The 26,597-nt window shown below is 38.4% G+C and overlaps 2 protein-coding genes across 4 annotated transcripts in view; both read left to right on the top strand.

The window, feature by feature from the left end:
* Nucleotides 1–11,675, top strand: part of FYB1 (FYN binding protein 1) — a 45,151-nt gene extending 33,476 nt beyond the window's left edge. For 2 of the 3 annotated variants that reach the window (XM_038124622.1, XM_038124623.1), the window contains 9 exons: nucleotides 813–882; nucleotides 1,406–1,546; nucleotides 2,216–2,247; nucleotides 3,272–3,338; nucleotides 4,626–4,731; nucleotides 5,025–5,187; nucleotides 8,264–8,297; nucleotides 9,432–9,463; nucleotides 9,594–11,675. In XM_038124622.1, the coding sequence (XP_037980550.1) occupies nucleotides 813–882; nucleotides 1,406–1,546; nucleotides 2,216–2,247; nucleotides 3,272–3,338; nucleotides 4,626–4,731; nucleotides 5,025–5,187; nucleotides 8,264–8,297; nucleotides 9,432–9,463; nucleotides 9,594–9,634 (686 nt within the window). In that variant the 3' untranslated portion in view covers nucleotides 9,635–11,675. The remainder of the gene's footprint in view (nucleotides 1–812; nucleotides 883–1,405; nucleotides 1,547–2,215; nucleotides 2,248–3,271; nucleotides 3,339–4,625; nucleotides 4,732–5,024; nucleotides 5,188–8,263; nucleotides 8,298–9,431; nucleotides 9,464–9,593) is intronic. The other variant, XM_038124624.1, reaches the window with a different exon arrangement.
* A 10,779-nt stretch (nucleotides 11,676–22,454) lies between these two features.
* Nucleotides 22,455–26,597, top strand: part of RICTOR (RPTOR independent companion of MTOR complex 2) — a 75,553-nt gene continuing 71,410 nt past the window's right edge. The window contains exons 1-2 of the mRNA XM_038125777.1: nucleotides 22,455–22,597; nucleotides 22,748–22,795. Coding sequence (XP_037981705.1) covers nucleotides 22,549–22,597; nucleotides 22,748–22,795 — 97 coding nt within the window. The 5' untranslated portion in view covers nucleotides 22,455–22,548. The remainder of the gene's footprint in view (nucleotides 22,598–22,747; nucleotides 22,796–26,597) is intronic.

The following is a 26,597-nucleotide window of genomic DNA, read 5'->3' as shown; positions in this document are numbered from 1 at the left end:
AAATAGCCAGCACTACTATAAATTAAATCTTCATTTTGCTGACAGAGTCAAGGGGAACTTCAATTGCAGCAGCACACTGGAGGCCCATCTGCAGCAGCTTCATGCTGTCAAGCTGACACATTCAAACCCAGTTTTCCCTTTGTTAGCATATATATTTACGTAGCATTCTCTGTTAATCACAAGAGCACAGCTCATCTTCTCAGCTTCAAGTTTAGATACTGGTCATGGCAGAAGCATCCCCTGGCAGTACTGAATGGAGCTTCTGCCAGTCAAGTGCAGATTTCAGTGCCTACTCTGACCAGTGCCTAGAATTGGACATGCAAACCAAGCTAACCCTGCACTCAAGGAGGTGGGGCACAAAGGTCAAAACTGAGACCAAAATGGGGAGCTTAGATTGCTCTTGTCTCTGACTTCTTTGGATGAAAACAAAATGTCAGCTGCTGAGAGTGTTGGTGTGACATGTTTGATCATCACTTGAGTCACACATGAAAACTTAAAAGTCATCATAAGGTCTGGGCTAAAATCAGCCATTTAGAATTTCACTGACTACAGTGTAGAAGCATTTGTTTTCAGTATCCAGGCTCTTGTGATTGGCAGTGCCATATTTAAATGCTATGGATGGCATTCTAAATTGGAATAAGTCTAAATTTCTGTTTTAATAAAGGGTCTGGGCCTGTTTACAGAAAGATTCAAATTGCAAGGATATTGCATAAACTGCACACACATCCGATGCAGTAAAGAAGCCTATAATGGATACCTTATTCAGCAACATGAAATATAATTGCATTAACTCACTATTTGATCTGTTAAAGACATGTTCCCACCTCCTCCTTCTGATCAAGACATTTATGATGGAATTGATGATGAAGATGCTATAGCTAGGTATGTTTTTATATATTTTAAATAATTTGCTTCTTTGACAGAATGCTTTCAGTTTTTGGTGGTTTTGAATCAAGCATAACAATTAGCAGGTATTAGGATGATCAGCAAGTCGGTATACATCAAAATGGATATGTGAAGCTAGAGAAAAGGGTTCTTCAGTCTTTTGAAGAAGTTTTGTTCTGTAATTTTGATATGTCAGCAAAAGCAGTTTGCAATCATGAAAGCCTCCCAGTTTCCAACTAGACAGAATAGGTATGAAATCAAAATAACAGACTAAAATTCTAGGTTGCTGAGTAACAACATGAAAATAGTAAGCCACTAGATTAACATCAATACTACAAATACATCTCAATAGCTACAAGTGGCCTAACATACATATTTCTAATTTAGGAAGTTAGCATTTCGGTAAGCAACTTCACTTCAGGAATAAATGATAACTATGTGCATCAATGGAGAATTTTACTGGGCCTTTTAAGAAGAACATTACATTTTACATTGTGATAATCACATGCATACTCCAAAGGTCTGTATCGCAGGATGAAGATAAGAATGGTATCTGGCCCTGGGGAATCTTGAAGAGACTAAAGGTCAAAGATGGCAAAAAGAAAAGTGTACGAGAAAAAACAGCCAAAGTCAATGAGCCAGAAGAAAATGAAAATTTGTTGTAAGAGTCTGCCAGGAAATCAAAGTGCACATTAACTAATTCTAATAAAGCATTGATCACATGCTACTAACATGTCCTCACAGCAGCCTAATGAATCATGCATCAAATTGCAGCTCAGGATGATACTTTTCTGCAAAAACACTGAGCTTTCTTTTCACCTGCATAATTATTCTCTTAACAAGCTCTATTTGTTGCAAAAGTCTGGTAATCAAAATATGCCAAATTCTTTTTTTGGTGAAAAGCACCAGAATAATCTATCATCTTTGTGCCACTGGTCATGTAAATTTGCTGCATACTCAGTTAAAACTTACTTTTTTCACTAGTACAATGTAGCTGAGATGAACTGGTAAATCTAAGCCCAATTATCAAAATTTTAGGAAAAATATGCAAAACAGAAAAATGCAAAGATTGTCTTCTATCCATCATACCTAGAGAATAAATGAGCAGGTGGTGTTTCTGCCACATTCTTCAGTCATTTGGTTCTGAACCAGTTTACTTTAATTCAGTGATAAAAATATATTTAGTCCCTAAGTATTGCTGGTGTTAGTGGCACTTCAAAATATCCGGAGATTACTTTAAGCCCTTGTGTTGCAAGGTTTTAAAATTATTTAGGTTACAAAAAAGGCTATTAATGTGATACAGATACTTAATGAGCTTTTTTTTCCCCAGCATGTCTTCTTCAACAAAGCAGTCTGGAAAAGGTAATTAATAGCCTATTGTTCTGTCTCCATATTGATTCCTGATTCTTTTTCTGTATACATTTCTCTGTATCGTGCTAGTCACAAAAATACATCCAAGGAAGGAAACAGGACTTCCTATTGCTAACCCAGTTCCAGTAAACAAATTTCAAATACTGTGACTGATCTGGCTGCAGACAAGGAGATACATATACATTGCAAGCTCCCTGGTAAACAATTGAATGTATTTAATGTGATTTTTCTACCTGAGATTTGCACTAGTCCATTTTATTTGGCATTAAATAGGAACAGATACTCCTGGAAATAAGCAGCCAGTGAAAGACCTCAAAATAAGAGAAATTATTTGTTCTATTTCTATCACTTGCAGTGCCTCTGTAAAAGAACATATAAGCATCAGCTCAGTTCTGGAATAAAAAGGAAGTTCTTTGAATTTTTGGGTCTGCTTCCAGAGCTGACTTCTAAACCTTCTATATCCTGCTGATTTTTCTATACATTGATTTGATGATTAAAACAATTGTTTCCCCTCTACAAACATGCTGAACGTGATTGAAGAAGTATTCTTGGCTAAGAATTCTCTTCACTGCTTTGGCATTGCAAGATGGCCTAAAAACTAACATACCCATTATTCATATCCACTTCTAAGCAATGTTGCATTGACCAGGGCGCTGTAGAAGTTATTGAATGTGCATTAAAATCAAACTCAGAAAATATACTTTAGTGAAATACCGTGGGAATTTGATTAATTAAAATGAAAATTAAAGGCTATCTCATGTGCCAAAACTTGCTTTCGCTTCAGAAGATTAGAATTTCAGTGAATATCTGTTATTATTAATAAAGAATCTCAATCTGAAAAGGTTGGATAGTGTTGCACGGGTTGTGCAAAACAGAACCCGGAGTTACCATAGACAGTAAATGGCTACAGTACTAGCCCTAATTTCTTGTCAATGTTGCTACATTGTAACACAATGTATTCACTTCTCATTTTTCACATAATAATGTTTCATTCTTTTGAACACTATTGTTTCAGATTATGGAGACAATGTTTATGATGACGTAGATTCTTCAGACTTCCCTGCTCCACCACCTGATTCCAGGCAAGTGAAAATATTACTTCCCTGATTAGAAATATAATACACAGAGAGACATTTTTAAAATATATACCACAGGCAGATTGCTACTAATATCTGCTTAATTTGGTGTTAGCTTTTGTAATTCTCATAAACCAACAGCAGATAATGGCAGTTAAATGCTCTTTCTTCCATTACAGATTGAAATAACAATTAGACTATAGAATAAGTAAGCATGCATGTCAACATATTCAGTCCCTGATGAAAAAGAGGTAAAAAAATTATGCATGAGCTAAAGGAACTTAATTATAGATTGTAGCTCTTTTTCTACCAAAATTTGGGGACTGTTACTATAGATATTTTATTTCAGCTGCTGCAGTATTTTAAGAGTAAAGGACCCAGTACCCGTGCTTAAAGTATGAAACATATTTGAAGGTGTAAGTTCAGCTTGAAAAACTTTTATCCTGAACCAGAAAATTATGGTCATCTCTGGAGCACAGTGTTATGGGCACAGTTGCATCTGTGAGGATGACTGTGGCATGTCACATGCTATTGTCACTTACTCCACACAGGTGGAGTGACAATGCACTACAATAATGTAGTCTGGAGATATAAAAAGAGAGAGATCTCTTTGGACTGTGTATCCAAAGGAAAATATGTGGTCCTTCTAAGCCAAATCTAGGGTAGGTCACACACACACACACATTCATCATCAATGAAACTGTGATCCTGCTGAGATCATCAAGGATCAAAAAGTAGGGTCACACTTTACATTCCCAGGTGCATCATCAGAAAGGACAGTTAGGGCTGAAACCCTTCCACGGTCTTTGGCAAAAGTCAGTGCTATCACGGATGTGCAAAAAACAACAGAACTTGAAATAGATCATGTAATGCAGATTCCCTGGTGTAGCAAAGTCTGCAGGCACATAGGTCTAGCACACACAAGACTAAGATGTTCCAGCTGCCTCCACAGTGTGACATGTCATTCAGCTTATTACCCAAAGGTTCACAAAAACTGCTCCTTACTGAGAGATTCTAAAGTGTCTTAGTAGATAGATACTTTAAATTCATTTTTGATATTCACTTATGTGATAGATACACAAATATCAGAACAGAAGTAGGAAAGACAGCCCCAACTTTTTTACTTATTTTGAAGTGAAGTCTGTATTGTATTCTCAATATTAGTTTTTCAGAGGAACGAAAACGTGATAAAGACACATGAAGACAAATGCATTTTCACCAAAATTATCAGAAAGCATGCCAATACCTCTGATGTGTTCCTAATTTTGTTTTATCTGTAATTTCTTGATTAAGTTCATCAAAATCAGGAAGCTTTGGAAAACCTAAGTCAGATGAAAAAGATGCACAAAAGCTCAAGAAGATGGAAAAAGAAGAGAAAGAGTTTCGAAAAAAGTTCAAAGTAAGTTTTGTTCAAAGTGTTTACTTCACATAAAATATAAAAACAAAGTATCTGTATAGAATCTTTTAATTTGCTCCCCATAACTTGCTTTTGAAAGGGAAAGTAGTACTACATGCATAAATAGTGATCTGAGCATCTCTAAGTCCAAATGGCAAGTACGGGCACATACACATATTGTAGCAAATACAAATATTTGTTAATTTAAAAAAAAAATTAGTAATAAATTGGAATATTAATGGAAAAACACTAATGGGTTTTAATCGTGGTTTGGGGATGTTTTTTCTCCTTTTCAGTTTGATGGTGAAATAAAAGTTCTTTACTCTGCAACCACAGTCCAGGATTTATCGCAGAAAAGATGGGGATATAAAGACTTACAAATTAAACCAGGGGAATCTCTTGCCATTATTGAAAGTACAGATGATACCAAGGTCCTCTGCAGGAACGAAGAAGGAAAATGTAAGTTGTTAAAAAACTGTCATACATATCAAATTGTCACAGAATGGTTGAGTTGGATGTGTAAAACCTCTCTTCCCTGGTTGACTGAGGCATACTTTGCCTAGTGATTGACAAGAGGCAGATTGGTGTTATCTTTTAACACTGGCTTGCCTTAAAAAAATCCAAACCACTTCCAATGGACAAGATATACTAAGTATTAGAAAAAAAATGACCTTTTTTTATGAAGTTTTTCTTTGCAGCTAGGATCAGCAGATGCTTTTCTTGCTTCTGTCTCTCCCCCTATGCCAAAGGAATGTAGCTATGATAGCCCATTGAGTCTAGTAAAAGTAAAGTCCTTGCTGCACCTCTGGATAGCAGTAGCCCATTGATTGAATCCAAGAGAAAATTAATATGAATATTCTTACTTTGGAAGAGATGCAGTTTAATCTTTTCAACAGGCCGGGGGGAACATTGCTCTGGAGTTTTCCCCCCATCTCCCAGCTAATCCAAGGCATATGTCCTTGCTGGCATGTCTGTTTGTTCTGGGAGCTGCACGAGGGCTTTCAGTGTTTCTTTGAAATCCTTGGCCAAGGTTTGCACTGGCAGAAATTTTTGAATTTTTGGAGAAGTCTGAAACCATCTCCTGATGGTTTCAATTTCTTAATGAGCTTCTGTTGCAACACTTTCCAATTCTCCTAGTGAAAATTCACTTTGTTCTGGAACAACCTACTTTCAAAGTAGCAGTATCCTCCTGCTCACCTTTCCTTTTCCTTTCCTCTGACCTGTGTAGAAGACAGTCCAATGCTATAAACCTCTGAAGAGGATTCAGCCACCTTCCTTTTATTTTTTCCCTCCTGTATTCAACTGTTACAGTCTGGAGTATAGCCTTCTTCCTGGCAGGCCTGCAGGGAGAGGAAGAATTTCTTGCATAACAACACATATGTTTTTCAAAATATGGATTGCACTAGTAGAGCCACTTCCCAAAAAAAAACCAACTTTCAAAGCCGCATTTTTTGAATCAAGCTAATAACAAAGTAGAAAGTAGTTCATGTTGGCTGTTTTCCTCTCATAGTCTTCAAAGCCTTTCAAATAATGACAGGAGCTACTGCTTTGCTATGCATAAAAGAGCAAAACAAATAAAAATATCCTCCCTGAAAACCTCTGAATAGATCCCAGTGAATTTACACATTAGTTAGCAAAGTTTGAATCCTACTTTAATTAAGTGCATGACAGTTTTGTTTATTTGCTCTAGTTGTTCTGGTTCCTTAGATTTTAAAGCTATGATTTTACCTTCTGAAGACCAGGTAGACTGAAAATCCACAGCTAAAGATGGCTGTGTTATTTTCTTGCACATGAATTCATTGATTTAATCATTAACTTACAAAGCACTTCCATAGTTTCAAGCCAACAATTAAACAAAACCACAATTTATATTTCAATGTGTTCTCACCTTTTTAAGCAAGGGCTGATGATCTTAGGAACATATTCTGCTATGGCTTATTTTAAATGTTATGTAATTATTTGAAATGTCAGAAGTGAAACAAGGAACTGATTTTCATCTACCATCTCAAATTCCTTCTTGGTCTGAACTCACACATTTTGAAATGCACAAAAGCTTTCAATTTAGCTTCATAAATTTTGCCTAATCATTAGGACATAAATGGACTTCAGTGGCCTGAAGTTTAATTTTTGACCTCTCTGAGCTTCCTTTACATTTTCAGTCAGCAGCTGGCACAATGTGTTATAGCTTTCAGTGCCTGCTAAGTAATCAACATGGAATGTCCTGACCTGCTGGCGTCTTCCTTATTTGGAAGCGCCATAAAAAAATTTATAAATTATTTAGAAACTGAAACTTTAGACACGTAACTTTAGTAAATCTGAAAGAGTGTGAGACCAGCAGTGCTTATATCTCCCACATATTCGAGGGCTAGTAATCATCAGAAGAACCTAGATAATGTTTTGCAATGGTAGAAGCACTGTCACATGCATTTGACTTCCAAGAACACTGTGTTTGTATGCCATGACTATGAGCAAAGAAACTTTGCTTTCATGTATTTCACTTGAGAAAATTATATGAACAAGTAGAGAAGCTTAGATTAGCCAGACTGTTTTAAATTATTTCCTGGAGACTTCAAGAGTCAATGGAATATATTGGACTGCCCTAAAAATAATTTTGAAAATACAATGTCTTAAAAAAATTTTAAAAATCAATTTCTATGTCTTTAATCCTGAAACTAAAAACTGGGGAAAGACAACTGAGCTAAGACATCCTGAATAGACACTCCTAATGATTAAAAGATAGAAATTTACATAGTAATTTCAAATACAAGACAAGATCACATTTATTCTTTAGAACTCTCCTAATTTTGTACCAGCTTACTAGTGTTTAGATACAAACATGTAATTACTGTTACAGCTCTCTCTTTTTTTTTTATTCATTATACCAATTGAAAAGTATTTGAGTAGATAACTCTCACCAAAGACAAGAATTTTTTTGAAAGAAATTATATACATTAAAAAAGAGTTTGTGTAATTTTATCTGATTTCATTAATAATGCACTACACTAATTGAGTAGTAGTCAGTAGCTTTTCTGGGGTATTTCCATTATTATTTCCATTATTGGTCTTATTAATGTTACAGTTAAAATTTTAAACAATTACATGTAATGATATTTAATTTGAGTACACATCCTGAAATAATTTTTTTATTATATTAAACTCTAAATATTTCTGTTACTTAATATTACTGCAAATATTATTATGTTGTTATTACTATACTGCATTTTTGTGCTATAGTTTTTGTTAATAACTATGGTCTCACATCCCTCTCATGCAATCAAGGAACTGAAATACAAGACAAAAACCTAATCTTGCATAACCTCTATTACTATTTAAGTAGGCAAATAAGAATAAGCAAAACATTGCACATAACAACATCTTCATCAACTAGGTGCCCATTGTACATTGTTTTCCATCTATTATGTCTTTCTGTCTGAAGTATATAAAAGAGAAAAACTGCATTTCATTAGTGCTAGCTACAAAGGCAATAATGACTATTTCAATTTAACTTAAATACATCTATATTTCACTTTTACAGATGGTTATGTTCTGAGAAGCAATTTAGTTCAGAAGTAAGTATAAAGCGATTGTTTTGAAAAATTTGATGTAACACTTAATTTTGTTCTAAATGTTCTAGTAAAAAAAGTGAAATATAATTATTTTAGTCTGTCATTCTAAACTTGAAAATTGAGTTATTTTTAAGGAGTTAGGGTCTGTCAAAAATTAAACACATACATCCATGCAGGAAATTTGCCAGAGCTTCATTCCTCATTGCTTAACCATAAACTCTGGTTAAACCATGAAAAATCACATAAATTAAGCATTATTTGTACTAGACATTATTACTGAACAGCAAGTTAATGTGGTTAGGTGTACTGATGCCTTTTCCAAATGTTTAACTAAAATGGACTAAATTTTCTTTAGGTTTGTTCAGACACCAGTCTTAGTGGGATAGAGATTTGGCTCAGTGCTGCTCCCAGTAACTGCATGGAGCTCAGCATTTTGGTTCTGATCCAAAGCTCTTGTCAGACAAAGCCTCTACATTTCCTTCAAGAGGCATTTCATATTAGACCCTTAAATATCAAATCAAATGTCACTTTTAGAATTGTCACATTTAGAATTTAGAGGCATTTAACACTCACACACATATTTGAATTATATGTATAAACAGTTTTAATGTCTTCCATGGGCCTGTTCATATAGCTAAGTCACTTATTTTAAAATTCCTATTCGTGGAGCATGAATTTTTTAATAGACATCATCTAAATTCATTATCTAAAAAGTAGCACCTCCAAAACTACTATGTAATTTCTGAGTAAAGAAACAAAAATAATTTAAAGGGCATAGTAATTGGGTTTTTTAGTTCAATTTTTCTGGTAACCATTTTTTTAAAAGAATTATGTATTTAACTTCTTTATGGAAATTACTCTATGAAAATATCTATGTAAAAATGCAATAAATAAAACCAACTTTTAATAAAGCATCCCTTTCATGTTAGAAAGAAATGTATCAAAGTCTACCCTTCCCTGAAAATATTTTGACTGACCATCTTGCTCAACATTGTTCTGTTACCACAAAGGTTGTATTTTCCTAATTAGTAAGTTAATTATTTGATAGATTGCCTGCACTATAATGCTACTGTATTTTTTAATACATTTCTGATGTCTCAACTTTTAAATATACTATTTGTCTTTTTTAATTTACAGTGATGGAGAGATTTATGACGATATTGGTGACGGTATGTTGAACATTTGGAACAATACTTCATTTCTATTCAATTACAATAAATAACTTTATCTTTGTGTTGAAGTACTACACAATATTAATATTTATATAATTAATAGTTTTGCATTTTATTTCCATTTCAGACTGCATCTATGATAATGACTCTGATGCTGCATGCTCTTGAAATAACAACTTCATTGAAGATCAAACTCTAGTTTGGAATCCCACTTGTGAAAGCAAGAAGAGTCACAAATGCTGATTGCAAGTTGATTGGTGTCTCTTTTAAATGTACAATTAACATTTTTGGGGATTGCAGCCTTTTATCCTCCAATGCTTTTTATTCCCATTTATCTGAGCATTTAAAATTGGGGGAATATAAGCAAAAGTTAGGGTTATAATTTTTTACTTCCTTTCCACATTTCTTACAATCCATGTAGAAACACATCTCTAATTATCTATTCCCAAAGAGGCCAGTTCACATCTGTGAAGGGTCTAGAAGGGTCTGGCTTTCACCTGTTAAGCACCAAAGACAGCCACTCTGGGTAGGACAGTATTAAAAAAAAAAAATAAAATTGGTAAGTGGTGATAACATCCTGTTGGGAAAAAAAGAAGAAATCAAAAGTGGGCATCAGAGAAGACAATACATCACTGACCTGCCATTCCAACTGCAATAGTGTTAGCCACACTGACATATGCAGCCATGTTCCATTATTTCAAAAGTCAGTTTTTCCATGTTGTACAAATGATAGAACATCATTCTCTAAGATTTATCTGAAGTCTACTTTAGAGTATAGTGTTCTACTTTATACTGTAGTATTGCTCAAAATATACTCAGAACATTTAGGTTAAGATTTGATTTCTGTTTAGTTTGAAGATAAGTTGTCATTATAGTAATATAGGTATTATAAGCTATAAACTGATGATAAACTGTTTGGAAATTACTTCTAGACTAAATATATAGGTATATTTATCACTCTATTTTGATAATGTCCTTTTTTTTGAAGTATTGTAGCTTACTACTAGATTTGGCTAAGAAAGAGTACAGAACTCAGTATTTCCATGCTTATCCATTGTAGAAATAACATTTATTCCTAAAGTTCATTTTTGATGCTGTTGTCTGAATGACCAAGTTGCAAATAAAAGCAAAGTCAACAGGTAACTCTTAATGATAAGTATCACTTTACCCTTATGTATCAGAAGTCACTGGAAATCAAAAGATATTTACAGTAAGCTCCCAATAAAGAGGATGAGCGTGTGCAAAAAATGGAACATCTATTGCTTTTCCTGTAGTGCAAATTAATCAAAAACCTGTAACAACCAATTTGGCGGGATCAGTGGAAGCAGCTCCTTTTGATGAACGAGTCTCGCACAATGCTGAAGGGAAGTCAGGCACATTGTGCAAAACAACCAGTTTAGTTCATAAACATAAAAAATGTTAAGTCAGTGACTTTTGGTCTCACCTTCAGTGAAGCTGAGATTCCATCTTCTAAAAGTGTCTTTTACTGCTACTTCAAAGCACAGTAAATCTCAAAGGAGGCATAATGCAGTGGGGATATCAAACAAAATTAAGAGATAGTGGCCTATAAGCTATTTTGTACTGTATGTAAAATCACTGATAGTATACTGAAAAGCTATATGCAACCTGACTTTCTCTTTCTATTTGTTATTTCTCTTATCTATTTGCTATTCAACCAGCATCCGGGAATCAAATACCAATTTTATGTGTAAACATCAGCTGCAGCACCCAAATATAAAACATGACCAAGCATATTAAGTGTAATGAATATGTGTGACTATTTGACTGTCACCCCAATGGATTATTTATATTTCAGTGGCATTCAAGAGGCTGTCTGCATTAAATTAGTGATATGCCAGAGAACTGTGTGGGCATGCAGGCATCTACACAACTACATAGTTCTTCCATGTTGTTAGTGGTAATGTGTGTAGGCATTGCAATTCTGTATCAATAAGACTGACTAAATTGGTCATATGATACATTAAATAATGAAAATAAATAAATATATTTATGGCTAAAACTGTATTCATTGCTTGTTCAAATCAAATATAATGTGATTGCTGCGGGGTGTTAAAATGAACTTTTAAAGTACTACTTATTGAAAAATTACTGGCATTGGATCTTTAAACATTTAGCAATGTAGGATGCTTTTTTTCTATTCTTCTGAATAAAAGTATTTCTTATTAATAAACATTTGCTTAACAAGAAATGTGGGTACACTGTCTTCTGTCAAAATAGAGCAACAGTAGCTGAACAGTAACTTCTGAAAATTATCACAGAGCAGCTAACAGAGTAAAAATCAACTTTTTTATTGTTGCAAAGGCTGCACAAATGCAACATGGCATTTGTTAGTAATTGCTACCCAGAAAGTGAAATGTAAGCAGAAAATCTTCCAGACAGGAAAATCTATTGTTAGGCAGTCTATATTCTAAGGGATTCTCACCTGTAATTTATTCTAGTATCTTTTAAAAGACACAAAGAGAGAAAAGGAAAGCTCTTCACTTGATAGTTTTCAACCTCCAAATTCAGTCTATAATCCTGCAGTATTTGGCTGTGCCTGCTAAAACAGTCAGCAGTGAAAACATCAAAATATTGACATAAAAATTAGGTTTCAGCATGAACATCCTAGTTAGGGTAAACAGAGTTGGTTTCCATCTGTGTTGTACCTCTGTGGTATCCCAGTAAACAGGCTAAGCAAAACCAAAACTGGGAGGGCAAAAAAGACTTCTCTAATTTAGTAGCTTTATAACATTTCTCTGCTGTTACCGCAGGCTCTGGACTGAAGGAATGCAGCTGATCTCCTGCACATTCCTGTGTAAGAGGTTTATATTCTCGATCCACATAATTGCAGATCCCCTGACTACTCCTCTAACAGTCATAACAAAATTTTTTCTATGTGTGATCCCTTTGCATAATCCATTCTCAACTGGAAAGATCAGTACTTTAGTAAAAGCATGGAAATTCAGGGGTGGAATGTAGATTCTCTGTGTGAATTACAACACCCCTGACCACTGCATTACTCTACAGCAGACACTGTTGTAAGCACATGTGTGCATAGGAATGTGTGCATCTGTTCCGTGTGAGTATACTTCATGCATATATTAAGGCAAATTCTGAGAAAACTAATGGACCCATAAAAGGGCACCTTTATGATTTCTGTACAGCAGCCCCAGACCATCCGGCACATAAAAGCTTTTGCATGTAGTGAAAAGAACTGAAGTGCTAGGAGAGTCAATAGATGTGTTTGTATTTGCACAGCCTCTGTTCTGACTCCTCGTGTGGATTCGCCGTTAACTGTGTGCACAGTCTATAATTACATGATGGCTCAGTACTTTTTTCCACAGGATCCCCGCCTCATTTAGTGCATGGGCTGGATGAGAACGAATAGAAAGGGCAGTTGTTCAGCCCTGCTCATTCCGTTTCTGGCCACTCCTTCATTTAGTGCAGATCTTCCCAAGCTTATGCTGCACCCAGAATTATTAGTTTCTCATGGCATTCATCACAATGGTATCTCACATTCTCTTGAATAGGAATGGATTTATCTTGTGAGAGAGGAAAACATTTTATCCCCATTTTAATGTATGAAAGGAAGGCACAAACAGAGAACAATTTGTGGCACATATCCATTAATCCTGGATATCAAATCAAACCACTGAAGCTAAATTAAAATTTTTGTACTTTTCTAGATGAGGACTCCCACTATTTTATCTTCCTGTTCTTTGCCTCTGCTTATGGTTAAATAGAAAGACAAGAGAGACATCATCTTGTGTTTAAAAAGTATTAGCATGCAAAATTTATACTGTAAATAGACTACAGAATTACAGACTCTCCAAATGCTTCTTGATTTCTGGCAGACTTGGTGCTGTGACCACTTCTCTGGGGAGCCTGTTCCAGTGCTCAACCAACTTCTGCTCAACTTTTCCTAACTTTTAAATCTCCTCTGATTCATCTTTAGGCCATTCCCACAGGTTCTGTCACTGGTCACCACAGAGAAGAGATCAGTGCCTGGCCCTTTGCTTCCATTCATGAGGAAGCTGTAACTGCAGTGAGGTCTCCCCTCAGTATCCTCTTGTCCTGGCTGAACAGACCAAGTGACCTCAGCAACTTCTCATAAAGCTTCCCCTCCAGACACTTGACCACCCTTGTTGCCCTCCGTTGAACACTCTCTAATAGTTTCATGTCTTTCTTACACTGTGGCACCCAAAGCTGCCCCCAGCACTCGAGGTGAGGCCGCCCCAGTGCAGAGCAGAGCAGGACAATCCCCTCCCTTGCCTGGCTGTTGATGCTGTGCCGGATGCCCCCAGGACAGGGCTGGCCCTCCTGGCTGCCAGGGCACTGCTGGCTCGTGTTCAACTCACCACTGGCCAGGACACCTTTCTGCAGTGCTGCTTTCCAGCACCTCATTCCCAGTTTGTCCATACATTCAGGGTTGCCCCTTCTCAGGTACAGAATCCTCTCTGCTTTGGAGGGAGTCAACAGCTCCTCCCAGTTTTGTATCATCTGCAGACTTGCTTAGTATCCATCCAGTCCTGTGTCCAAGTCATTTCTGAAGATGTTGAAGAGCAGAGGGCTGAGGATAGAGCCCTGTGGAACCCCACTAGTGACAGATCACCATGTCACTAGTGACATGTCTGATCTCACCTGTCACTGTAACCTGATGTCATCCTGGTCACTGTAACCCTTTGTGCCCCACCCATGAGCCAGCTGCTCACCCATCACAGTATATGTTTATCCAGCTATGGGCTGTAAATTTTGTCCTGAAGGCTCCTGCGAGTGTATCAAAAGCTTTGCTGAAATCCAAAAAGATTATATCAACTGGCTTCTCTTGATCAAAAAGGTGGGTTACCTTGTCATAAAAGAAAATTAGATTTTAAATATGTCTACAGTAATAAAAAGGTGAGTAAATAGGAAATAGTAATTAAAATTTTATGTAAATAATAGGTTAGGCTATATTGAGAAACTTAATAAAAAGTGAGGATGAATAGTAGAAGTTAGTGGTGCACATTATTACACTTTATACCAGTTGCTATCTTGCAGCTCCATGTTGACAGGCAGTTTGTTGGTATGGTTTTGAGTGATGTCTATGGCTCTCGCCAGAATTAAACCTTTATGTGTATATGGTCTGTTATAGCCTGGTCCCAGGGCTGAGACATCTAAACTAGTTCTGAAAGAGCCAACTTATCTATAAGAAGCAATTCAGTCAGGATAGCAGCATAACCCTACAGACCCTCCACCCTGACTGCTTAGCCTGGCTAAGAAATAAGGCTGTAGTGCAGATGAAGGGTCATCTTAAGCAATTTCCAGAACCCCAGCAACTTGGGAACAATTTCAATGCCACTCTGATTAGCCATAGTACTGCAGAACACCCCCTAACTCATGTTCTAACCTTGTGCTGAGCAGCAGTGTGGTAGCCCCCAGTCCCCCGGGTGCAGCAAAGTACAATGATCTCACAGTTTTCCTTCTCTGTGTTTCATTCTAGGTAGATGACTCCTGAATATACATAGAATTTGGTAAATCATTTTTATTTGCCTCCTTTGAAAGCACTTAGAGAGAAGAAGATTAAGATGTTAATAAATGTATAAAGTTTATTGCTGGAGGCTTTTTATATTGTGGGCCTTGCTACAAAGAATATGGGACACTGTGTATCTTTTAACACACAGACACGTAAATATTGCTTGAATTTAAAATACTCACTACAAGGCAGAAAGTAAGTATGCAAAATATCAACACAAACATGAATGAAAGGCTAATTAGATGGATACCAAGGGTTTTAAGAAATATTATACGATTTGCATTACTTCAGTAATAGCACAAAATCCTACTGCTCAGGAATCATGAGACAGGCAAAGAAAAGAAAAATTAGCACTGGCTTTTTTCCCTGCTTTTTAAAACTTTTTTTTTCTTTGGCCTGATTCCTGATTTTCAAGTTCTTAACAGAAAAATCTGCCTGATCCTTCATTTACGTGTGGGTGTGCTTCAGGTGGAAAATGTACACAAAACACAGACACACAATACAAGGCTCTCGTCCATTTTTGCTGCTGACAGAAGGGACACACTGCCAAGCTCCCTTCCCTTCTCCTGCATCTCAGCTTCTTCCACGTTCTCCTGCCTTGGGCAATGTTGTCACACACCTTCCAGCTCACACAGGTAAGCCCAGTTTCTTCTTCTGTATTGATCCAAAAAAAAAAACTATATTTGGTTTTCATTACCTCCTTTTCAATGCCTGACATGTTCTCTGTACTTTTTTATACTCAATTACTTCCTGTTCCCCGTAATTATTCCTCTTTTCCTTGACCGTCTGACCATGGCATTCTGTTCTTTGCTTTTCTGCTTCCTTGTTCCTTTCTCTTGTCATCCTTCTAAACTGTTCCCCTACTTCTGCATTTCTGCCCCGGCACTTTCATTTTTATTCCATTTTTAAAATGCCTTTTTTTTTTTTTTGCACAAGATTCCTAACTCTGTGGGTGACACCAGCAGAGGTTTATAGACTCAACGGGCACTGAGGAGATTTATAATTCTTGTACTTTGAGTTCTAGGCTGTTTGTCCCACAGCATCTAAAAATCAGATCAAACATACCTTCCTCTGCCCTCAGTATTTGTGGGAGTTTTCTTTAGCACTCAAGTTGGGATGCTATATATAACTAAATCTTACAACTGCCAGTTTAAACTTTTAAAAAAATCTTTTCTATCCCATGCCTTTTTTCTGCTTCTGCTACTGGCCATGTAAGAGACTCAAGCATGCTCTAATGGCAGCACTGGCTGCTGAGAATCTCCAACATCCAAATATTTCAGTATAGATACCAAGATGTGTATCAGCATTGCTGTTGAAATGTTAGCCAGTGTTTGTCAGCCAATGCCCAAAGAAAACATGAATGCCCTTCTTCAGTTTTTAAGAAAAGACTATGAGTTACAAAAATAGTTTCTCCTGCCACATAGATTTTGTATCAGTAGATGATAAATTATCCTTACATTGAGTTTCAGCACTATTACCAGAGTTTATTTGGACAGAAACAGCAGCTGTGTTTTGTTAAAGTCTTTTCCTCAGGTGTAATTATTATGCCAACCATACACAAACTAAACACCTGCTGCTTTTCACAGCTTCAATAGGATTATACAGTGTGGAATGCTGGGAAAAATCTCACATGAACGGGTGCCTAAGGCTGTACTAATTAACAATCTAGTTAGCAACCTGCCCAGTTAATCAGGAAGACTTGTTGCAGCACTTGACCTTCTGTTATTTTGCCACTGATAGTTATTGCTTTAGTATGATAATGCTGCTCTTGCTTAATTTTCTGCTATGCACTGTATGTTCATTTTTTAAATTTCTCCCATTATAGGGTACTGAAGAAATAGTAACACTACAAACAACTGCAATCAATTCTGATTTTTATTAACACCTTTTATTTCTTTCTTTATTTAAGGGTACTATCTTTGTGAATCAACTTAGATTATGATGGTCTCCAAAATCAGAGCAATTTCAGAAAAAAAGAAATTTCCTGAGCTAAAAAATTTGTTAGGTATTGGGGAGTTATTTATAGCAAACTTTATTACTTTTTTTTTTGCCAACTATATTACTGATACTTAAAATAGTGCCCACAGAACTCATTTTCCATAGCAATTTATGTAGAACTACACCTAGTTAATTCTATTTGAAAAGGTTAGCATAGGAATATATTAGGAATATAGCATGTAAGTCAGAAGAGCACTCACATCCCAAAAAGCAAGCCCAGTAGTAGCAACTGCAAATTGCCTATTTGTTTTTCTCCAAGCTGTTTGGCAAACACGAGACCAAAATGGTCAAATCAAAAACATCTAACATATGGATCAAAAGTTCAGCAAAAAAAATATTCAGCATCCACTTAAACACAGTGCTTCCACTAAGGTCTTCCTTGCTTGACTTACTCTCTGCACTGTGCTCGTCTGGGCAGTTTGGCAACCCATACCTTGCTTGCAACCAGATGCAGCCCATAGCTGCATCCATACTACGTCCATACATCACTTAAAACTCTGAAAGGGAACATCCTGGGGCACTGGACCTTGATGGCCTTTGCTGTCACATTGCCTGAATCAGACAGTTTTGGCTCAAGACCAGTGCAAGGTTGTCCAAAGAACTCCCAGCTCATCTTTTCAGGATATCCATGTCACTACTTCCCTCCTCAGGTGACCCCATGAGCCAGATGGATTCCCAAGGGAGCAGATGCATGTAAAATGCAATATCCCTGCTTTCACATTGCAATTCTGTTTCAAGACCTCTGCCCTTCCCAATATCCCAGATTCTGCTAGGTTTTCAACCCAACTCTGGCCACACTGAATTTTTCTCAGATCCTCTGGTAGAACTCACAGCAAAAAGACTCTGTTCCCAAGAATCAGGTGAACTTACACGCAGGAGGAAAGACGCTTACGACGCTTCCCATTTCTGCTTGTTGTTGTATTATACGGACATAGAACCAAATCCCAAGAATAGCATATCAAAGGACTTTGATTTATGGAGATTAAGCTGCAGCTAATGGGGTCACCCTTTCCCCCTTGTTTCTTTCCTCACATCCTCTGAAGAGGATGTTTTTTCAATCTTGCAGCACAATCCCCTCCCAAGCAGGTCCTTCTGTTGCCCAACAGGCCGACAAACCCAGAGCTGCAGCTGCATCCTCCCACACACTGCTCTGTATCTGGTTGGAGATGTGACATTCGTTGTCACGCTTGTACCACTTTATGCCAGCTGTGAAGCACAGGGAGGTCTGAGTATTCCAGTGCATGGCTGCCCTTTAACCAGGGGTCAGGCATTGTGAAGGTCTGCTGTAGGACCTGTGTTTTGCTTCAGAATGACCACTGGTTGTTCAGAGCTGCCAATAATTTAATCTGATCCTATACATTTGTCCAGCTGCTAAAAAAGTGCTGATGAGGTGGATTCATTTGACTGAAACAGTGGAACTTCTAAACCAAAAATCTACCAGGACCCATTCTTAGACAAAACTGTTTAGGTTGGAAAAGACATCTAAAATCATTGAGTCCAACTGTTAACCCAGCACTGCCAAGTCCACCACTACAGCATGTCCCTAAACACCATGTCTATACAGCTCTTAAATACCTCCAGGAATGGTGATTCCCTGGGTACCCTGTTCCAATGCCTGATCAACTTGCCAGTGAAGAAATCTTTCCTATTATCCAGTCTAAACCTCCCCTGCTGAAACTTGAGGCCATTTCCTTTTGTCTTGTTGCCTGGGAGAAGAGACTGGTCCTCACCATGCTAGATACACCCCCTGTCAGGCACCTGTGGAGAGTGATAAGGTCTCTGCTGAGCCTCCTTTTCTCCACAATAACATCCCCAGCTCCCTCAGCTGCTCCTCATAGGACTCCAGACCCTTCCCTAGCTCAATTGCCCTTCTCTGGACTCACTCAAGTACCTCAGTGTCTTTCTTGACCTGATTCTGATCTGCTGCACGGACAGACATTTTTACAGCCTGAGATTTTTTTTTACATAGGAAAAATCAGGTCAAATTATTTTTGTAATATTATATGGACAAATCAATATCAGATACACTTTTAAGATACTTCATTCAGTGATGGTTTCATTATATTTTTCCTTTTTTTATACCTCCACTGACAGTATTTCTTAGCTGCAGAGAACCAGAGCTCATGTTTTATAATGTTCTAGGCAGTCTGATAGGCTTCATGTCAAGAATATGACTAAACAAATAGAGTGATTACAAAAACTCTTGCTAACAGTATAGAAATAGCAAAGAAGAGATGACTGTTTTAACCTTTTGCTCCCATTCACTAGATTTTCTTCTCTTCCTGTTTGTCCAATTGTCATTCAGTATTTATCATTTATTTATAGCCAATTTTATGATATTGCAAATTAAGGAAGAGTATTGCAAGTGCATTTGCACAAGATAAAATGCTCTGCAGCTACAAATCACAGTAGCTCAGTTGAATTCAGTAAGTTATCTTCTTGTCTGCATAGTTTGATTCAAGTTTATGTTTTTTATTCTACATTTATACGATGGACAGGCAGCAGCTGGTGTACATGGCACATCCAATTCCAACATTTCCACAGAGTTTAAATGATTCCCGACAGTTAAGGCTCTGCCACTAGCTTTCTTTATTTGACCCCAAACAAGTGAAAAGCTTTCCTTTTTGATCTTTATTTTGGATTTTAATTCTTGAAGATCTATAGCCCACATAGTAGTATCTTCTACAGTATATGGCATACCCCTGTTCAGTGTGTAAAAAGCTGTCCCACAGATGAGAGGGTAAAAGCAACAATTTTGTGACTGGAAAAGGAAAGAACAAAGCAGTTTCTTTTTGAGTCCTTCGCATGCAAATACAGAAATGTGACTCAAGTTTTAGAAGCCACTTTCCCGTACTTGAACATGTAGAAACACTTTACCCTGGTTTTGAGACCAACCTGCCTCTGCACACCTCCAGGTGACACTAGAGGATTGTTGTGGTCTCATAAGTCATGCTTTGCAGTTGGGAAAGGAAATACACCAGCAGCTCACAGGAAATTCTGCTTTCCCAGTGTGTCCCTGTGTCTCCTTTTGGAGATTTACTAAACTACATAGATAATTCAACTTCATACTTTCACATAAAATGATAAAGGAAGAATTAAATTGAAGCATTCTGATTCCCCAGTTGGCCACTAATATATCTTTTCTTTGATTTGATTTATAGTGATTTGATTTATTGTGTTTTAGACGCTGAATGACAAAAAAATAAAGAGAAGAGGCCGCCATACACTGGATCAGCTGGGATCTGTAACACACAAGCCAAGTTAAAGAGTTAATTTTCTCTTTGGTATTAATTTTCCCCCTCCAAAAGGGAGAAAGAGATTTTTTCCCCTCTATATTTCTCCCCTTCTGCATACTCAGGAGCAATAGTGCTGATGAAAGTGTGTAGAAAATTTGACAGGTAAGGAAACTTTATAATTTTTTAAATAAACCTTTGTGATTCTTTCCCCACATTTGAGTGAAGAACTAGAACAGAGGAAAAGCTCCAAAAACAGGTCCAAAAATGTTCTCTGTCTCCTAGGGTGAGAATTCCTCATGCCAGTGATGACCACAAAATTTTAAGGCCCTGACTTTCCTTGCAGCCTTTTGTATAGGGCTGTTGGGTTTTTAGGTTTGTTTGTTTGTTTGTTTTGTGGTAGTTAAGTGGTAGTTAAGGTTAATGCATTCTCACTCTTTTCCATTTTCCATAATGAAAAATTTAAAATCTAATGTTCTTTCTCCTTTTTTTTTTCAGTAGTGGCAAATGTTATTTGTACCTCAAACTTCTTTTAACAGAGCCTTGTGGACTAGCAGTTATAACTGATATTATGACATTCTTTTATGTGTCATTATCAGAGAGAACCTCAATTTAGCCTGCAGAATCCAAATATAATTAGTGAGAAAAAGACACAGGAAACTCAAGCCCCCAAAATAAATATAATATTCTGATTATTAAAGGGTTTCTGCAGGAAAAGATCTGCAAAAGAGTACTCTGGGATTTAGAAATTACTCCTTTCTTATTCTCCCTTGTTGAAATACAATGTTTGGGTTCTCTTGAAGTACCTCATGTCTTCCAGACTTTGCATCTCTTAAGGAAGAAGCAAGTGCTGAATGGCAGTAGCATTTAGCATGAGTGTCCAAAGCACTTTACATAGAGATTACAAGTTCAAATCCAATACAGACTGTGCCAATATTTACTGGTGAGTCAAAGTTATGTGAAAATAATTACACAACAGCAGAATTTGTAGTAAATAGGATGCAGTATTACTACCACCATCAGCAGTTAATTTGGTATTTTCAGGAGGTCAAGGGTTTCCTGAACATGAAACCCTACAGGACAGCCCTGAGGCACATTGATGAACCTGCTCAAGGAAGTTCAACCTGTTCCTGTGTTACAAACAGATGAGATTTTATTGTTTAGAGCTTCTAATTTCAAGAATCTTTGGTTCTTCCAAAACATTAGCTTCATATTTAACGTATTTAAAAATCACAATGCAAAAGTTTTTGAAAATCATGTTTTAAATTTAAGTATACTTGGTATAATTATAACAAGATTCTTCTATGTCTGGCATTAACTGATATGTTAAAAAGTTTTTCCACTCTGTCTTACCAATTATTTTACTCTCCTAAATCAGTATTAATGTTTTACAAGTGCACCAGTAAGTGTAAAAATTTTGAGATAAAATTTACCATTCATGAATACTCAAAACCTCCAGATTTTTATCAGTAATGCTGTATCTGAATTGAAGGACCTCAAGAGAAGAGGGAAAATTCAGAGTGGAAAATAATTTACTAGAAAACATGAAAAAAGTTACCTAAGCTTCTGAAGGTATTTTTATACAGGTGGCTACTTCCACACTTCAACTTTGTAATTATTTGCTGGATTTGGTTTAGAGAATTTTGGATGTCAGAGAGCAAGGATTTGCCTTGTCCAAGGCTGTCCGAGAGTAACGTCAGGGTGTGACGTGGGGTGCTATCAGCTAATTTAAACTTCTCCCTGAAGAGGAGCCAGTATGTCAGTGAACCGTTTTTGGCAGTGAGACTTCTTTACCACACTGGGGTTTTTGTTTTGCTTTTCTTAATATTTTTAACTGGATTTATTTTATTAACTAAGTTTCTCAAATGTAAAAGCAGTAAGCAGATCAGCACTTGAGCCTACAGAGAGACTCGCTACGCACAAACCAAACAAGCGACGAAAAGCTGTTCCTTTTTTCCTGTTTTTAATTACTTCACGCTTTAAAAAAGCAGAAAACATCCGGCGTACAAAGCCCACGGTCACGCCGCACCCACGTGAATTACCACCTCATCACAAGGCCGAGAAACCGGTCGGGCAAACCCCGAAAGAAAGAAAGAAACAAAGAATCAAACAAAAATACAGCAAAAACAAAAATAAAACCAACCAAGCAAACAAACAAAAACAAAAGGGAAAGAGGAGCGACCGCTGCCGCCAGGCCGCTGCCGCGCCCGCCCCGCCCCCGCGGTGAGGGGGGAGGTGCCGGGGGGGGTGGGGGGGCGCCCTCCGCGTCGGCGGCTCCGCGCGCCTCCCCTCGCGAGAGCGGGCGAGGTTTCCGGTGTTGTGGCTGCGGGGCCGCAAACATGGCGGCGACGCTCCGCGCCCGCTCGCTGAGGCACCTCCGCATCCGAGGTGAGGAGCGTCCCGCGGGCCGCCCCGCCGGCGGCCGCACCGCCACGGTGCCCGCCGGCGCCCCCCGCTCCTCTCCTCCCTTTCTCTTCCCTGTCCCCGGCTTCTTCCTCCCCGCCCGTCTAATGCGCTTCTCTCCCCCCGTCCCCGCAGGTCGGAACGACAGCGGCGAGGAGAACGTGTCCCTCGATCTCAGCCGAGGTACGGGCCATGCGGGGGGGCCGCCCGGGCCTCGCTGCGCCCGAGGCGGGCGCGGGGCGCGGCGGAGCGGAGCGGCCTGCTGGTGCCGTGGGGCGGGCGCGGGGCCGGGGCCGCCGCCGGGGGCTGAGCGGAGCCGCCCGCGGCTGGGAGCCGCTCCTCGGGCACCGTGGGGCCGCGCCGGGGCCGTGCCCGGGCAGCTCCGGGGCCGCGGGGCTCCCTGCTCCCCGGCGTGCGTGCTGAGGCTGCTCGGCCGCCGCTGGGGCTGCCCTTGAAGCCCGTGTTGCCCGCAGACAGGGTTGTTCTCAGTGGCCGAGCCTCCGGCCGATCGTGTCGTGCGCCTCCGAGCAGCACCTCGGCAGCGGCGACTGCTCCTGACTCCATCCCTTTTTCGTGTATCCCTGCGTGCCCTAGGCCGGCTGGCCACCCCGTTTGCCTCTTGCTCCAAGACCAGCGGCCACTTAGGTTCCCTTTGCTTGCTGCAAACATCCTCCACTGCTCTCAGATCTGTGTCGGGGGTGGAAGTGGGGGGGGGGGGGGGGGGGGGTGCTTATGAGGAAGGAAGCAACGCTGATATCGGCTACACACTGAGAAGTTTTGTCTCAGACGAACAGGTACTCGCTCCCTACCCACATGTATAGGGTACAAAATGTGATCTTGCCTAGCTGAGTATTGAGGTAAGGGTTAGACCCTCCCAAAGAGACTGGTAAAATTCAAAAAGCAAACTGGCGTGTTACTGCTCTAGAAGTGGTGATATTTCGTGGGACAGAGGATCCTGGTCTGGGGAGGGATGCTGGTATGTAACTGTTCTGTTTAGAAGATCCAGGATGACTGGATAGATCTATGCTGAATATGCTGAATAGATCCATTTTATGGGGAAGTAGGCAGGGAAATGACAGAATCAATGAGATAAAAGTGTCCTGTGAAATGGAAAGGAAGTAAAAATACCAGCAGTAGAAGTACTGTTTTCATCTTGGAATTGTTGATACTGCATTATACTTTCTCTAATTCTCTTTTCCCACAAAATAAGCTGTGTTTAGAATTACTTTATTAAGCAATTTTATTGTGGGCTGCAAGTTATCTCTGTGTATACATATTGTATTTACAAGTGTGTTTTAATAACCAGGAAAACTGCTGGGGTTTCCTGAGTTTAAAGAAACAGGCTCTTCTCATTCTATCTCCCAATGGACATGATTGCTTTAGAGAAGTGCTGTCTTTAAAAATTAAAACATGTGAAGCTTTCATCAGCAAAATGTTGAACGAAGGCCTTATCAGTTTAGACACGTGACAAAGTTATTACTGTAAGCAATGTTACCTGTTTATGAAATCTGCAGAATTAGGATTTTAATGAATGGGTCTAATAATTTTTTTTTAATCTTCTATAGCATACTGAAGTATTTTGAGGTGAAAGAACAATACACAAAATTTAAATGCCAGAGTGGTAATTTTGAGGTGTGGTGTGTTTGAAGTCTTCTAATCAGAATTCGATAGGTGACTGTCATTGTGGTATTGATTCTTGCCATGAGGTGTTTTCAGCTGCCTGCTGCTTCCAAGAGACCTGTAGTAGTAGCAGTACAACTATTACACACATATCATGTTGTAAAAGAGGCTCTTGAGTAAGATTCAAACTGCATTTTTAATATGTGTTTTCATTTTTTTAAATTCAAAAAAGGTACTTTGCACTGTGGCAATAGATCTTCTTTTACCAAAAGAATAAATTATTGGGGAAATTGAGTAAGAAGCTACTTTAAATTTAGATGTTAAAAACCCAACGGTTTTGGTTTTTTTTTGTTAGACTACAGCTGACTGATCAGTAACCGTATAGCACTGTATATCTGTGTAGATATTAATTATATTTTAAAGAGGAAACAAAAGTAAGAAGCTTAGAAGTCTCAGCAAGACATTAACTAAGCTAGATGATAACTTAATTTCCATGGTGAACACAACGAGTATTTGCTTTTCCAGCTGTTACAATAGTTATGTAAGCAATTATTTTAAATATTTTGTTACCCTAATTTGGTACTAATAGCACAATGTTTTGATTCACTGTGTTGGGCAGATCACATAGTTTTCCACAGGGCTCACATTTGCATTAGCTTAAAAAAATGTCCTAGTGTTTTTTGTTTCCTGGTACAACTGAACTTTTTGTTGATTAATGTGAAATATCTGATTTGAGCAAAGTAGAGAATCACCATAAGCAGAGCCTCAGCCATATGCTTCTAGTTACAGGGGCCTCTTTGTTACAAACACAAGAAATTATATTGGCACTGCCTTATTTTGAATAGGTTCCTGTTAGTAATGGCATGATTTAGCCTACAGGGTAGACCTTCACTCGTCCATACCTGTGACTACACTTTCCATGCAAGAGGCCAGTGCTATTATAAAGAATTTCAGAACAAATAATAGATGTGGGGAGAATACTCCAGTTTGTGCTGCTCTGAGTTCTGCTTCTTCCTGGCTTTTTGAGCAGTAAGGCATGTAGACTGCCTCGCTGCTTGCAGAGCGATCTGCGTTTTTCTGTATGTGTTTGGTTTGCTCTTTTTTCTGGTCCTGTAGTTGTAGGGTTGCTCATATTTTTCCAGAAGACACCAGGCTTTTTACAAATTTTTACCATGGCTGCCATACTGGGTTTACTTTTTGGAGTTCTTGGTGCTTTGCCTTTTTCAAAATGATACATTATGTTTATGAAAGCCATTTTGCATGATGGTGGATGCTGCATTTTGTGTGTTTGTGTAGGTATGTGTGAGCTTTCGGTTTACATTTATTAGCCTCGTTAAAGATGATAATGTAAATGAGTATGTAGTTTGCTTTTTCTGGGTTTTTTACTTTTTGGGGGGGCAGGGTTGGTTCTTTGGGGGTTCTTTGTGTGTTCCTTTGCTTGGTTGGGGTGGGTTTTTTTGGTTTTTGTTTGGGTTTTTTGGTGTGTGTTTGTTTGTTTTTTTGGTTTTTAGGTTTTTTTTGTATTGTTTCTGAGCCACTAAGCCCTGCCCATCTTCTAAGGGAATTCAGATAAATCTTTTTTAAGAAAACCACTTTGATGAAGGGTTGATCGACTCTGGAAAAATTGTCCCCAAGATAAACATTTGTGTGTATAATGTTGGTATAGTAAGAAAAAATGGTGCAGATACAGGGTAGACTCATTGCTTTTGTCTAGTTAAATTGCATGTTGTGTACTCCATTGATTACAAAATTGCAATTAATAATTGGGATTTAGAACACTCATGTTTTGGCCTTGTGTTATATTACCTGCTCAGAATAGAACAGAAAAGGAAAAGGAGGACAGACTCACCACCAGTACAACTCCCACTGCAGTCATCTGGAAGGAATTAGCAGTGGGATGAGAGATTGGTTTAATTAGACTACTGAATCAAGCTCGTAACTTCCAAAGGCCAGAAACAACAGTTGGAGGTGTCAACCCAATAAGTGCATTTGGTAGGAGTTTTTCCACTGACTTTGGCCATGGTTGTGTATATAACACAATACAAATATTGTGCACCTTTTCTTTGTTTCTGACTGTTTTACAGGCATTTGAAGTTGAATCACAGAAGCACATACACCTGCTGGAGCTCTGGGCACTGTTAAAGGCGTGTGTAATCCACACTTCATGTGCTCCTAAGTTTTTGCAGGGAGGTTGGACTATGTGACCTTGAAAGGTCCTTCTCAACCCAAACCATTCTGTGATTCTTTGCTCACCTCTAACTGAATCACCTTAGTACTGCTGGGTGACCAACACCTCTTCCTTTGTTGTAATTTTGGCTGTTGTCCTTGGATCTTGAAGGCCTGAGTAGTTTGGAACTGGGAAAGT

The sequence above is a fragment of the Motacilla alba genome, chromosome Z (genome assembly GCF_015832195.1).
Source record: "Motacilla alba alba isolate MOTALB_02 chromosome Z, Motacilla_alba_V1.0_pri, whole genome shotgun sequence".
NCBI lineage: Eukaryota > Metazoa > Chordata > Aves > Passeriformes > Motacillidae > Motacilla > Motacilla alba.
The sequence above is the reverse complement of the archived record's forward strand: the minus strand, read 5'-3'. Positions and strand labels throughout refer to the sequence as shown.